The sequence below is a fragment of the Narcine bancroftii genome, chromosome 1, assembly GCF_036971445.1.
Source record: "Narcine bancroftii isolate sNarBan1 chromosome 1, sNarBan1.hap1, whole genome shotgun sequence".
Lineage (NCBI taxonomy): Eukaryota > Metazoa > Chordata > Chondrichthyes > Torpediniformes > Narcinidae > Narcine > Narcine bancroftii.
The window spans coordinates 367357206-367373086 of record NC_091469.1 but is presented as its reverse complement, the minus strand read 5'-3'; the positions used below and the strand labels follow the sequence as shown (position 1 = coordinate 367373086).

General features: G+C 36.5%; 1 protein-coding gene across 8 annotated transcripts in view; it reads left to right on the top strand.

Moving 5' to 3' along the window:
* LOC138750698 (serine/threonine-protein phosphatase 6 regulatory ankyrin repeat subunit A) overlaps positions 1 to 15881 on the top strand; it is a 226568-nt gene that overhangs the window by 97475 nt on the left and 113212 nt on the right. For 7 of the 8 annotated variants that reach the window (XM_069912764.1, XM_069912800.1, XM_069912790.1 and 4 more), the window contains 5 exons: positions 936 to 1136; positions 1997 to 2084; positions 7591 to 7733; positions 9134 to 9346; positions 13981 to 14059. In XM_069912764.1, the coding sequence (XP_069768865.1) occupies positions 936 to 1136; positions 1997 to 2084; positions 7591 to 7733; positions 9134 to 9346; positions 13981 to 14059 (724 nt within the window). The remainder of the gene's footprint in view (positions 1 to 935; positions 1137 to 1996; positions 2085 to 7590; positions 7734 to 9133; positions 9347 to 13980; positions 14060 to 15881) is intronic. The other variant, XM_069912781.1, reaches the window with a different exon arrangement.

Below are 15881 nucleotides of genomic sequence, written 5' to 3'. Positions count from 1 at the left end.
TTGATGATCTAAATATGTTAATTTTGGTTATCTTGCAAATTTTATTCTTGTATGAGAAGTTTGATTTGCTTCAATATTTAATTTCTGTATTTCATTATTAAGACATTAATTGTTTTCAGTTAATGTAGCTTTTTTCATTTATCACACATAAATAGCAGATCATTTATTTATTTTTTATTCTTGAGGAACAACGTGGAGCACCTCAATGTAGCATACATAACTAAAGCCTCCAGGTGACTCTCATCTGAATTCTCTCTACTTCAATCCTATTGCGTGGCCATCAGAACTGTACACAATATTCCAAGTACAGACTAATCACAATTGTACAATTGCAAAATTGCAGTCCATCTCTTGCAGCCTATGCTTCAGTTTTCTTCACTGCTCTATATACCTGTGCTGTTACTTTCAGGGGACCATGGAGATGACCCCTAAGATGATCTTTCTGTACATCTCTGTTTGAATGCTGAGTGTTAGAGAGGCAGGTGGCAACATAATTATATGGGTGCAAGAAAAGGATTTGACCAATGATTCTGGCTGTGTCGAAACAGATAAAAATGGATCCATTGAGTCCAGCTGGAAGTATGCAGAAATGCATTTATCAACATCTGTGTGAAAAATAAATTCTATACTTTGTGTTTTAGTTAGTATGGGGTATGTTTAATTTATGACCCTTATTTGTGGGAAACTTTCCCTTGCTCTTCATTGATGTGACATGATGAAAATATTTGAAATTTGCTTGTTTCTTTGCTGTTGTAATTGGAATACTAATTTCAAAAAGCATGTCTGTTTTTGTAACTAAAAAAGGATACTTATGAGTACTGGATAGAATTATTCTGCGAGAATGTTTTTAAAATTCAGTCCATACAGCTAGTGCATGTTCTATTGTTTCAACTTGTGATGCATTATAATCAATGTAACATTTTACTTCGATGTAGGATGCGGTTCAAGTGCTATTGAAGCATTCTGCTGATGTGAATGCTCGTGACAAAAACTGGCAGACTCCATTGCATATTGCTGCTGCAAACAAGGCTGTAAAGTGCGCAGAAGCTTTGGTTCCTCTTTTAAGTAATGTAAATGTCTCTGATCGAGCTGGGAGAACTGCTTTACACCATGCTGCCTTCAGTGGGCATGTGGAGGTATTGTATCAATGTAATATTAAAATCATCGTACATAAAATAATTTGGATAAATAAAATATTAAGTATTAAATTTTAACAAAAGTAATTTCTTTGCAAGACTTGGGAATAACCATTGTGAAATGTTTTTCTAAAGTTTGCACATCTTATGATAAGTTGTATGACATACAGACAAATATATGGTTTAAATTTGAGCACGTAAAGTACATTTTTGAGATAACTGCTCGTGTAATAGCCAAGTGGTGACATCTTCATACTGTTTGGATGAGAGAAGAGCATTTATGAACAGAAACATCCGCTTTTATGTACTGGTTCTCAGGCACAGCAGGAAAGTTCAGTCATGATTTTAAAACTAATAGTTTGGGAAATTTTATAAAGCTGTATTTGGTATACTTTGATAAAAAGGACTGCTGTACTTCTTCACAAGGCAACTTTAAGTTTAAAAAATTGTTGCAATTTTTGCAATCCCAAATATTGAAGCCACAAACTGCTTATTATTGTGATCTTGAAACATAATATGCATAGTCTATACATAACTGTATCTTCTACATGAAGTTACTTCCTCTCCCTCATTTTGTTAAATGTTTCGAAACTCTCTTCACAAAACTAAATTATAATCAAGATGAATTGAGTCATGTGTATTAACATTGAATAAATCTCTATTGATACACAGCTTGTATTTAACATTTCAGGCCAATTTGATTTTGTGCACCATCAGAATTGTTTCTCCTAACTGAACGACATTCTTTCTTGGAAGAATAAACAGCATCTTTATTTGCAGAAAATGTGTTTTTTATTTAAAATGAAAAAACAAGTACAATGAAAACCAACATTGAATTTAATAAAATAATTGTTTTCTAGATGGTTAGCTTGCTTCTATCCAGAGGTGCCAACATCAATGCCTTTGATAAGAAGGACCGACGTGCTATTCACTGGGCTGCCTACATGGGTATGTTGTTACAAAGATTTTTGTGGTCCTGACGATAACATTTTGACAAGTGATTTTTGAATTCTTAAAGTTGATTATTTCCTGCAGAAAATTAGAGCTTCAGGTTTAATTTAAAGGTAATAGTGAGGGATTTGAAAACATGCAACCTAGCATATAATGAAATGGTGTGCTTGAAAGATGGGCTCTCTTTTGTGAGGATTATGTGCTTTAGTTTCCATTTGGCAAAGGAAATGCCAGCTGAGCTAACAGGCAAGTTGGCCCTTTAGCAGAACCTGTTCCTGCAATTTGGAAAGACCACATTGTGTGTTAAAGTTGTGCTTTTTGTAAATTTAACGTGCAAATAATGGTTTCATTGTTATGTTGTTTTATGGGGTTTTAAGTGTAATGAGGAAAGGAGGAAAAACCCAACACCCAACCCCAACCAACTAATTTTCCCCTGCAACCACTGCAATCGTGTCTGCCTGTCCCGCATCGGACTTGTCAGCCACAAACGAGCCTGCAGCTGACGTGGACTTTTTACCCCCTCCATAAATCTTCGTCCGCGAAGCCAAGCCAAAGAAGAAAGTGTAATGACATAAAGTTACTGTGTGGAAACTGCCAATTCAGCAAGTGGGCCCATGCTGTATTTTGGGTCTTCATGAATTAGAAAAAGGAAGTCGCTTGATCCCGCTCTGCTGTTGAATGAGATTCTGCCTCGTTAGGTTGTTGGAGAGAGCTCCAAGTGCTTATGATCACCTGAGAAAGATCTTTGCCTCACCTCTATCTAAAAGGGTAACTCTTAACTTTTTTTTTAAAACTTTATTTAAAATATTTTAAAAACAACGTAAAATCAATAACAACAATAGAGAAATTTTTTAAATAAAATATAATAAACCCCTCCCCCCCTCCCTCAGCCAGCCCCCTCAAGGGGAGCCAAAAAAAATCATAAAACATCTACAGTATTTTAAGATATTTCCAAACCCATATAATCTAAATAATATGACGACATTTTAACAAAAAAGTAATTATCATGTAAATTATGTTATTTACAAGATCTCAATTCATTATGCCAACATACAATATTAATCTCTACAATGTCTTTCCAAGTACTTGCTACACATTTTTGTGCCACAGATAATGCCAAATGAACAAATGCAATTTGATACTTATCCAACCCCAAGCCAGTCAAAGAAACCATATAACCCAATAGAAAAATCTCTGGATCTAATGGTAATTTAATTTTAAATAATTTCTCCAAAGCTAATGTAACTTTTTCCCAAAATGTTTGCACTCTATCACAAGACCAAACTGCATGGAAAAAAGTTCCAGTACTTAGCCCACATCTAAAACAAGAATCCAAGTTACTAAATCCATATTTTTTTCAATTTCTCAGGAGTCAAATATAACTGATGCAAAAAATTATAATTAACCAAACCATATCTTACATTAGTCAATTTAGTTACCCCTTCATAACGCATAACCTCCCAATCCTCTTGAGGTGTAACATAAGTTAAATCACTTTCCCATTTATTTCTAGTTTTTTCCAAATTTGGTTTTTCTATAGTTTCCTGTAACAAATGATACATATCTGAAATAAAACATCTCTTTGGTATAAAGGAAATCAAAAATTCAAATTTCGTTAACTTTGGTAAACTCATCTCTTTACCATAATTAGCCTTTATCAAAGATCTGCATTGATAATACACAAATAAAGAATTTAGCAGTATTTCAAATTTCTCCCTCAATTGATTACAAGAAAGAAACTGTCCTTCTTCAAAACAATACTGAATCACTTTTATACCCTGGAAATACCATATCTTTAAATACTTATTAAAAATTGAAAAAACAAATAAGCTGATTTTGATATAATGGAGTTTGAATTGATAATTTACCCTTTGTTCCTATAACTTCATTTATTTTAACCCATATCTTTAACAGATGTTTTAATATATCATATCCCTGCAATAATTTCAAATTCCACTTATACATAAACTGATGAACATCAAATTCAGAAATACAAGCTAACTCCACCTTAGCCCAACTAGGGGGCCGATTAATATCCATCATTCTACTAATAAACTTCAACTGCGCAACTTCGTAGTAATTTTGAAAGTGAGGTAACTGAAGTCCACCTAATGCGTATTTCCATGTCAATTTCTGTAAAGCTACTTGAGCTAATTTTCCACTCCATAAAAATTTCCTCACCACATTCAAATCCTGAAAAAAACCCTTTGAAAGTAAACACAGTATTGACTGAAATAAATATTGAATACAAGGAAAAATATTCATTTTAATACAATTTACTCGACCTATTAATATCCATTTAATCAAATCCATTTTAATTTTTTTCAATAAAGGTACATAATTTAACTTATATAAAGATTGATAATTTGCATTCACAGTTACCCCCTAAATATTTAATTTTATCAGACCATCTTAATTTTATAATATTTTAATCTCCTTCCAAAATTGGCAATATCTCACTCTTATCCCAATTCACCTTATATCCAGATAAGTCTCCAAATTGAACCAAACATTCTTGTAAGTATTTCAAAGACTGTTCTAGAATTATTATTATAGAATATTGCTCCCCTTGCTTAAAAAAACCCTTATAGATAAAATAAAATAACCCTCCTCCTCTTATAAAACCCCAACAAACAAAAAAAATCTCATTAACCAACTACAATAATGTAGTAACTCCCTAAAATCTGCGTGTGGTGAAACCCACTAGTGGCAGATGATTATCAAAAGCTTCAGTGTCATCCACCCCCCCACCCAGTCAGACTATTCCAGAGTACTTAGTCAAACACATTCAACCCAGTGATTCCAGTCCCAATGACTGTTCCGGATCTTCAATATCAAGAAGACTCTGCGTCAATTCAACCTTCTTTCCATTCTTCCTGTTCCCATTTACCCTCCTTTTAGGTGACGATAATGGTGACCGTCTACTTCCTCGTAAATCTGGCAACAAATTAGCAAAAATTAATGCATCATGATCATTCTCAAAAAATTGAGACTGAAAATTTCCATAAAAAACTTTCAGTCCAGCAGGATGACTAAGAGCAAATTTATAACCCTTTCTCCACAATACTTCTTTAGCTGAATTAAATTCTCTGCACCTCTTAATAATTTCTTGACTCAAATCAGCACAAAAAAACACTCTGTTGCCCTGAACCATCATTGGAATCTGGTTTTGTCAAGCCTTCTGAACTGCAATACATAATATCATTTCTCTGTCCAGATATCTCAAACACCGAATCAAAACTGCACGTGGTGGTTGACCCGGAAAAAGCTTCTTCCTCAATGCCCTATGTGCCCGATCTAGTTCCAGACCATCTGGAAAAAATTCACTACCCAGCACATCGGGAATCCACTTCTTGAAAAATTTTACCGGGACCGAGCCTTCAATATCTTCTGGAAGACCTACTATTTTTACATTATTCCTTCGACCTTGATTTTCTAAAGAATTAATCTTCTTCAACAATCTTCTGCTGAATCCCCCAATCCACAAAAGAATCCTCCACTTTTTCTCTGTTTCGTTCCACTTGATCTTTACATTCATAGAAGGCTTCTTCATTTTTAAAAAAAATTATCCTGCACAGTATCCACTGCCTTTATGCATCTATTAATATCACTTTTAACCACATTCATATCATTCTTCACAGAAGACATTTCTTCACAAATATTATTAATTTTAATTTTAATTTCCATAAATCCCTGATTTAACTGTGTAGATATCTGTATTGACATATTTTCTATCTGATGAGCAATCCCTTCCAAAATCGTAAATACAGAATCCAGTCCAGGTTCCTCCACTCCCTCTTGAGGCCTACCTTCCTTGATCCCAGCCTCCGTAAATTCCTCCTGCCTTAATTCCAGCATGGCAGGACTTCCCTCTTCTTCAGCCGCACTTGCCACTTGTCCAGTGTGGCTGCAGGTCTGCAGTCCCGTCAACAGCCCACTCTTTGTCCAAATATTTCCGGACGCGCGACACACCGCACGTGCCCGGGAGCATCGCCGGCAGCACAGGCGTGTCTTCAGACACCGCACTGTGCGCCCTTAGACCACCAGGCAATACAGCGTGCTCGCGTGACTGTCCCTGCTCGGCCGACCCACCCGTGCGTCCAACTTCACGGGTGCATGAGTCAGAGCCAGCCGAACCCAAGACAGAGCTGGCGCATTCTTGCGATTGCAAGATCAGCGCTGGGGTTATGCTCAGCCAGCCTGGGATATGTTGAGGCATGGGAGCTCCTGTAGACGACTCAGTGGCTTCAGCTTGGTAGGTAGGCTTCAATTCTTCAACACTTTTATAAGGTAGTTTCTTCTGTAACTGTGTCTTGGATTTCTTCACATTTGTAGTCATTTTGGTTCTCACTGTTCAGAAATCTATAAAAACTATTTTTAACCGCTTTCACAACTTTTAAATTCAGGCATTAATAAGTCCAACTGGGGGAAGGTGGAACTGCACGTCTTCTTTCTACACCATCTTGCCACGCCACCGGATAACTCTTAACTTGAAGATGGTCTCTCATAGTTTTAGATTCCCTCATAAAAGGAAGCTTTCTTTCCACACCTACACTCTCAATAACCCACAATTAAGTTATCTGCCAATCAAGTTCTCTCTCTTAGCCTCTAGCCATTCCAACCTTTCTCCATTAGTTTGATGGTTGCTAAATTTGCTGATCATATAAATACAGGGAGGAAAGGTAGTGAAGAGGACACAAGTATGCAAGAGTGGATTAAGGATACATAAAGTAAATGGATATAAAGAAGACAAACATAAATTATCCTTTTGGCAGGCCAATGTGTGAATTTCCTTGAAGGCTGAACAAGGCCAATGCATTGCATAATATATTCTATACATTGCAAAATCTTGTCTCATATTGCTTTTATTTGTCCTGCCGTAGTATGCCTTTTAATCCCCTGTTCTCCTTTTCTCTATCCCTGTCTTCTTTCCTCCAGCTCTCCATCCCTTTCCCTCTCCATTCACAGATCCACCCCCCTTCCCCCTGTTTGCAGTTGTGCCCTCCCTCTTACCCACTTATTACCTCTTGCCTATGGAACAGTGCTCCTCCCCCTCTCCCCACCCCCACCATTTTGTTCAGATGCCTGCCAACATTTTGCTCATATCTTGATGAAGGGCGTAAGCATGAAACATTGGTTATGTATCTTTATTTTTTCTGTATAAAGTGTGCTGTTTGACCTGCTGAGAGTCTCCAGCATTGTTTTTACCTGTTTTTTTTTAATAGTTAACCAAGCCAAATTAGGGTATGAGTGCAATGATTTGTTTAACTGCTAGCAGCATACAATAAATCACCTGAAGCATTATTGATACTCAGGTTAAGTATAGCCCTTTTCAAAACATATTTTCTTGTTGCCATAGCTCCAGTAAAATCCCTTAGCAAAATAGTTAATAAGAAGCATTATATTAGTTTTAATGGATTAGTCAAATCAAATGCATTCAGTCAAAATCATAAGGTATCTTGTAATATCAATTACTGCATAATATTCTTTGTTGCTTTTATAGGTCACATTGAAGTGATTAAGTTATTGGTAGCACATGGAGCTGAAGTAACATGCAAGGATAAGAAAGCTTATACTCCACTTCATGCTGCAGCTTCCAGTGGAATGCTCAGCATAGTCAAGTATCTGCTGGACCTTGGAGTCGATGTAAGTGGGTAAATTGTAGTCCATTTAGTTGAATGTGAGAATAATTTGGCCACAGTTTTCTTAGCTAATTTACAGGTAAGAATTTATGATTATCAAATATAACCACATTTTTACCAAACCTCGAAGTTTGTTTACTCACAAGGTGCAGATTTTTTTTAAAAATGATACTATTTACTGACTTCATGAGTTAAGCCCTTTTGGGTACTTTTAAACAAAGGTTACTATATAATCTGCTAATTAGTATCTAAATACTTGTCAAGAAATATGATAATAGTGATGTAATTATAGTCTTATTGAAGTTCCAACACTTCCAGCAAAAGAAGTAAGAACAAAATATTAGTTCTATTTGTCTTTTTGTGAAATAAAATGTAGATTCCCATGTGAGAAATGACAGAACAATTGATGTATCAAAAAAATTTGCAAATCCTAATCTTGAATGTTGAAAATAGTAGGAATTCTTGCCAAATTGGGAACCATCTATTAAATTGACAGTTTGTTGATTTTTTTTTTTTCCTCTGTGTGCGTGCGCGCGTGCGTGCGCGCACATGTGGAGATGTAATTTCTCTGGGGCATTGGAGGCAGAGCTGTAACATGATAGGTTTATAAAATTGTGAAAGGCATTAATAGGGTAGAGTGTCAGAGTCTTTTTCCCAGGGGACTAGCATTAAAGATGAGAAGTGGGGTGGGGGGGGATTCAAACAATATGAGCCAGGAAAATATATAGAGAGTGTTATGTACTGGAATTGGCTGCCAACAATGGTGGTAGATGCAAATATAATAATGTTTAAGTACGTTCTAGATAGACACATGAATATTCAGGGAATAGAGGGATACATACTTTACAGGTTCAAGGAACAAAGTTTTAATTTAAATTGAGCATCATTCGGCAGACATGTGGGCTGAAGGACTTGTTCTGTGCTGCCAAATTTGAATAATTGCAATATTTTATTTTGCTACAAAATACTCACTCTGTCTTGAAACAATTAAAATATACTTTTTCTATCTCCTTTTAATAGTCAGATGGCTGTATTTTAAGTTGCTATTGGGAATGATTTTACGTTTTTAGATTATTTTCGCTGAAAATTTACTGACCTTTACATTTTGCTCTTATTAATTCACGTTACATAATCTCTGACAAGCACCATGTTATTTCCAATTAATTTCTTACATGTGCGGTAAATAGTTTAAAATTGTGAACACGATTATCGTTAATGCAAAATATTAAATAAGCAAAATGAAAATGTAAGCATGTTTAATTGTTAAGCATCATTTTGGTGACAAGAAATGTTGACATTTTTAAAACAGGGACTAAATTCTGTGTGACTTTTTGAATTTTATGAACAATGCATGCTTTTTAGTGTGAAATACTGTGACGATTTACTATTACATTATTTTAACAGATTAATGAACCAAATGCATATGGAAATACTCCTCTCCACGTGGCCTGTTATAATGGCCAGGATGTCGTTGTGAATGAGCTCATTGACTGTGGAGCAAATGTCAACCAAGTGAATGAGAAGGGCTTCACACCATTGCATTTTGCTGCTGCTTCAACACATGGTGCATTGTGTTTGGAACTTTTGGTCAGTAATGGGGCAGAGGTGAATATTAAGGTAAAGAATATTGCAGGCCTATTGTCAGTAACTGCAAAGAAAATTCTTTGTTTGCGATGCTGAGAATTGGCCTAAATTTTATTTTGGTCTCAGTAACTTCATCTGGAATATGGATGTTTCTTTTTAATTTTTATGTATTGATCTTTTTCCTTGCCAATTGGATGTCCTAATTGTTAGCTTCCATAAACCAGATTTTTAACAATATGTTTTGGATTTTGATACTGGTTAAGATTTTGACAGAATGTAATTGTCAGATGAAAGTATATTTCATCTAATTTCCCTTCAATTGCACTTCATCAATGCCATCAGCTATAGGCTATTTTAAAATGTAATAACATTTCCTTGACTTCTATTTTCCTTTTCAAGGTATTAAAAATGTTCTGATCACCCAATTTAACTAACTTGTCCGCTTCTATCACCAGTAGGCATTTAAAACTCTCCATCTTTGGTTCTGTCCCATCTTCTAAAATAGTTTTGGCCCAAGTTGCCATTATAAATAGTAATTGCTGAATATCAATGATTCTTCTTATCATGATGGCTGCCTCTTGCCTTCCTTCCTCATTTTGAATCCAACCTATTTGGCACTTCACTCCATTTTAAAACCTACGTACAGTCCATCATCCAATTATTCATTTCTAAGATGATATTCTTGAATCACAGCAGTAACGGCATCAGGATTTGGATTATCACCTCCAAACTTCATTGTCTGAATGCGTCGACAGATTTTATCTTCTGAAAAAACTCCATTTCATTGGTCCTATCTATCAATAAATTCCACTTAACCATTACCTACCCTGCATAATTATTCAAAAATAATCCTGTTTATTAACAACATTTCCATGTGAGATGTACTACATATTTTGTAAAATAAGGATTATTTCAGTGAGGCTGTGAGTGTTAGCAAATGCAGTTTTTAGTCAATGTTAGCACCATTATTGTTTAGGTGAATGCATCCCACTGGGTTTTGCTGAAGATATTATGATGCAGAAAAATATTCCTTCTACCATAGGTTTCTCAACTCAACCCATGAAAGTAACAGTACAACTCCAATTATCCAATTATCCAAAATCAGATTCTCCAAAAAATTTTGGATAAATGAGGATATCACAAACCAGAAATCCTCATTTATCTGAAATTTTTTCGGAGCTGATCTGACCAGGGACCTTGGACTGCCAGCAGCAGCAGGAGTGGGAGCCTCGGGCTCCCAGAATGAACGGGGTCTCGGGGGGGGAGGTGTCAGTGATTGGCGGTGGCCAGCATTTTTTTGGTGAGAATTAAAAATTATTTTAATAATTAAAAAGCCTTCCCTTGTTGTTTGTTGTTGTTTAAACACTACAAGTGATTTGCTGTTGCTACTGGGTTGTTTCTCCGAGGGGGGGATAAAAATTTGTTTATCGGAAATAGGCCCAGACCCGACCATTTTGGATAATTGGAGTTGTACTCCATTTTATCAGGGTGATTTCTATTTTCCCCCATTAACAAGACCAGCATTTAATTGACCATCCCTAATTGCACTTAAGAAGATAGAGGTGAGTTGTTGCCTTGAACCACGCAGTGCTGTGAAGGTAATGTTGCATGTGGAGCTCCAGAATTTAGATTTAGCAATGAAGAAGGAATGGTGATGTGTTTTCAAATGAGACCATGTGCAATGATGGAATTTACATGGATGGTGTTCCATTGTGCCTGCTCTTTGTCCTTGTTGGTGGTACAGGTCACAAATGATTAGGTGATGTCAATAATAGCCTTATTTTGTAACTTCAAGATGTAGCTCTGTGTTCTGGTGGCATGGAGAATGAACTTTTAGGATGGTAGATGAGGTGTCAATCAAGTTGCAACCCTCATCCAAGCAAGTGAAGAATATTCAATACCATTCCTGATTTGGACCTTGTAGATTGTAGAAAGGATAAGTCAGTGAGTCACATGCTCTTGTGCTCTTTTAGTCACTCCAGTTGAAATCTTGTGTTGGCCCCCCGGGATGCTGATAGGGGGGATCTTGGTGATGCTAATTCAATTAAATTGATACTAAGAGTAGATGGTTAGATGCTCTTTCTACTTTTTTTAATTTAGAGAAACAACAAGATGACAGGCCTTTCTGGCCCATGAGCCAATACTGCCCAAAGACGCACATACGGGAGCTGATTAGTTTGAGTTAATTTTTGCCAGGCACTTCATGCCTCAAATCAGTCTGTGCCTGGTTGTTTTCTGGATTCTTCAATAAGCAAGCTGTTGATTTGCTGAGGACTTGTGAGTGGAACTTGATATTGTGCACTCATCAACAGAACAAGACCTTTCATTAAGAAGGAGGGAAAGTCATTATCCAGGAGCTGAAATTAATTGTCTTGGATATCAAAGACACAGTTTGATGAGAGGTGCAGCTGATTCTGGATATAAGTCTGCAGAACCTCAGATGAAATATTGTCTAGTCCCATCACTTTTTATCCGTTGGCTTCAACCATTTCTTGCTGTGAGGCAAAAGGAATCAAATTTGCTGGCAGCCAATGATGTAAGTGAGAAAACGGGTCTCAAAAGCAAGGACTCTGAACACAGTCTAGTAGTAAATGATTTTATTAACAAGATTAGTAGGAAAATGGTAACGGGAATAACACTTAAGGACATAATTTATGGACAAGTGTGGGAAAATTGCACGGGGAATAAAACACATACATGCATAATTTATAGAGGACGAACATGGGAAGATCACAATGGGGATAAAATACACACACACATACACAATGAACAGGGTACAGACAATCAAGGGGGAAAAAAACAATACGATACCCGCCACCCCTTGACTCACTGCAGGTACGGGTCTATGCTACTAGGGACATTAACTAAAACACTCCCAACCCTCTAACTGCACATCTCACCAACAATTTCTACAGCGCTTTTCTACAGTATTTGGCCTGGAGTGAAGCAAGGTGGTCTCTTGAAGATGGCAAAGAAGGCAAGCCAAGTACGTGGCACCATTTATAGTTCTGGAGGGCTGCAAGGTCCCAGCCCAGGTCATTTTCAGGGGTCCAATGTTTCAGTATCAGCACGGACTAATCACTTATGACAGCCAATGGCCCAAGGCCAAGTATAGGAGGGCTGGAAGATCCAGCCCGTGTAATTTACCGGGGGTCAATGGCTGGGTGCCATCAAGATTAATTAGATTACAAAGCCCAGTGGTCCAAGGCCAAGTACAAAGGTATTTAAATTAGCCAATGGAAAGTTGTGCACTAATTAGTGGCCAGAGACCGGTGATGTGACTTTTGAATAAATTCCAGACGAGGGAGGACATGTGACCACCTGCAATACACACATTCCAGATAGGCAGTGAGGCCATGTTTCCTCCACACACAACTGCTGGCTTCTGTAATGATGAGAATCAAAAGGAAGCCAAGATAAATCATTCATTTGACAACTTCTGGATGAATATGGTTGAGGATGGGATCAATTTGGGCAATTTTTATTCCACCAGAACATTCACATTGTGCAAACTAGCAGCCTTGGTGTTCTATGTCAAAAGACACTGATTTCTAGATTTTTAATTAAGTTATTGCCTTCCAAATACCATTCAGATAACCAGGAGAGAATTTGATATGGTTAAGATGGAAAATTCTGTACAGCAAAGCCAAGCAGAAAAGTCCTTCCCTTCCTCAAATAATGTTCAATCTATTCAGCTATACACCTTCCCCCCTTCAGCCCCCCCACCCCCCCCCCTTGTTAAAGATTTCATTCTCTGACCCCTGGTGGGGGCATATGACCCCCATTGAGAATGGCTGCATCAGAGGAATGGTTCTTTATATGGAATCTCTTGCCTTCAGAAGTGTTGTAAGATGGCAAAAGAACAAATGTAAAAGATCTAGTTTCCTCATGCATTGGCTCTGTTAAATTGTTTTATTATTTCTTCTTATTTCAACTAAAATGAACAAACTATTTTTTCTTCTTAACTGCATTATTCTCTCCAAATAAATATCTACATAAATAATTATAGTGGTGAAATCGATGTGAAATGACAAAAACAAAATGCTGGAGAAACTCAGGAATGTACTTTATATAGCAAAGATGTGTAACCAACATTTTGGGTTATCTTGATGAAGGGCTCAAGCCCAAAATGTTGGTTATGTCTCTTTATCTTTGCTATATAAAGGATACTATTTGACCTGCTGAGTTTCTCCAGCTTTGTGTTTTTACTTCAACCACAGTGTCTTCAGACTTTTGTGTTTTTTTTTTTAAATTTAGTATTTGTTTTCAGTCGTCTTGTGTAATTGATGGAAATAAAACTTAATATTGTAAATGTAAATCTTTTCAAAATGAAAGGAATTGCTGTTTCCAATTGTGTGTCACAGAGTTTAGGAACTGATCATGTGGAATGATTGACTGATTTAAAGTCTCTTATGGATGAGCAACAGTTGAATTAAGATCTTATCAACACTTTTTATGAATGAACAGTATGGACTAACTCTCCAGTATGTCATAGTTAAAAATAATCACATTCTAAAATGTGTAAAACATTATATAATGAATCAGCTTGTATATTTTAGTTGCTATCAATCATACTTATAGATTTTTTAATGTTGGAGAGATAGAGCCAAATACAAGTTGAAGTAGTCTTGCCACTATAATAACTATATCATTTTAATCTATTTTAGAGTAAAGATGGGAAGACTCCATTGCACATGACAGCAATTCATGGGAGATTTTCAAGGTCACAGACCATCATCCAAAATGGTAACTAAAATTTTGTTAAAGCACGAACTACATTTTTCAAGAAATAGATTTCAGATGTAATATTTTGTATGGTTTGTATCTTATTTTTGAGTTGCTTTAACCATTTGAATGATAGACTTTACTTTCTTGTTTCACTGGGAGGCATAGGAATCTTTAGCTTATCAAAATGGTATTGTAATAAAACCATGTAAGTAGGCAATACATGATAATATTTTGAAATACAACACAAATTAGATGATGAGTGACAAACCTGAATGAATGGATAATATTTTCACTTTGAATTATATTTATGAGCAAGATCTAAACTGCAGACCGTGAATTCCACCGTGGTTTAAACCGTTGTACAAAGTAAATGATAGGTAGCCGGATGAAGGCTAGCAGCTAGAATTAAAAGCAAGGAAATTAAACAATATAGTGTTGTAGATATACACAACTGCCTGCGTATGACATTATAATGTATATATATCATGTGCTGTGGGGAACTATTTTAGATTTACAATAAAGAATTAATAATGCACCATGTCTCCGTGTGCAAGTATACTTCTAATCTTCAAACACACAACAGATTGGCAACGAGGATAAAAAAACAAACTTCTTTGACCTTCCAAACATGGGAGAGAAGATTCAAAATGCCGGAAAGACGTTTTGGAGAATACAAAAAATCAGAAGGCTGATATGATTACATGCAGAAATTTGATATGTTCTGTCTCGCCCGCCTTATAACAGATAGGCTTTCAGAAGAAAACAAACACTTTCTTAGCAAAGTGGGAAGTAAGACATATAAATTGATGAAATCTATTGTGGCACCTGCAAGATCAAGTATGGTATTATCACAGAAAATGAAGAATAACCTGTTGCTTACACCTCCTGCTTGTTGATGGCTGATAACATAATTATGCACAATATTTGGTCTCAAGCGATTTCACCTATACTGGTATAGTAGGAAGTGCACCTTAGTAACAGACAACAAGCCACTGAGTTTAATTTTAGGGCCAGAAAGGGCATTTCGTATTAGCTGCGACAAGAATTTAGGGGTTGTTGCATATGATTACAAATTGAAATGTAAACTGGCAAAACAAAATGGCCATGCCAATGCTTTATCACGCTTACCTCTGCCTGAAATTGAACATAAAAAAGACCAATTAAATAGATGGGAGAAGCTACTGCAATTAATGAAGAACAACTTCATCACTTACCGATTACAGCAAAGACTATCAGCAAGGATGTACGGAAAGAATCTACACTGTTGAAGGTCCTATATTTTATGTTGAATAGGTGGCCTGAGGTGAATATTATTTTGCCCAAACCAAAACCTTATAATACACGACTCAATGAAATATTGATTGAAGAAGGCTTTTTATTTTGGGGGACCAGGACAATCATACAAAAAAAGGCAAGCTGCCATATTGTCAGAGCTACACAACAATCACCCATGGATGGTCCAAATGAAATTTCTGGCACATATACATGTCTGGTGGCCGTCATTTGAACAGATGGTAAGACGATGTTACATTTGTCAGGACATGCAGCCCAAAGCACCTCAAGGCGAAGCTAACCCTTAGAAATAGCCATCACGACCATGGCGCAGGATTCACGTGGATTTCGCTGGTCCCTTTATGGTGAAAATTTCCTTATTGTTGTTGATGCACACTGCAAATGGCCAATAGTATCACACATGTAAACAACAACAGACCAAACAATTGAGAGACTACAAAATATGTTCACATCCTAGGGATTACCTATGGAACTTGTCTCTGACAATGGAGCACAATTTGTGTCAGAGGCTTTCAAAGTCTTCCGATGTGATAACAATACACAACAC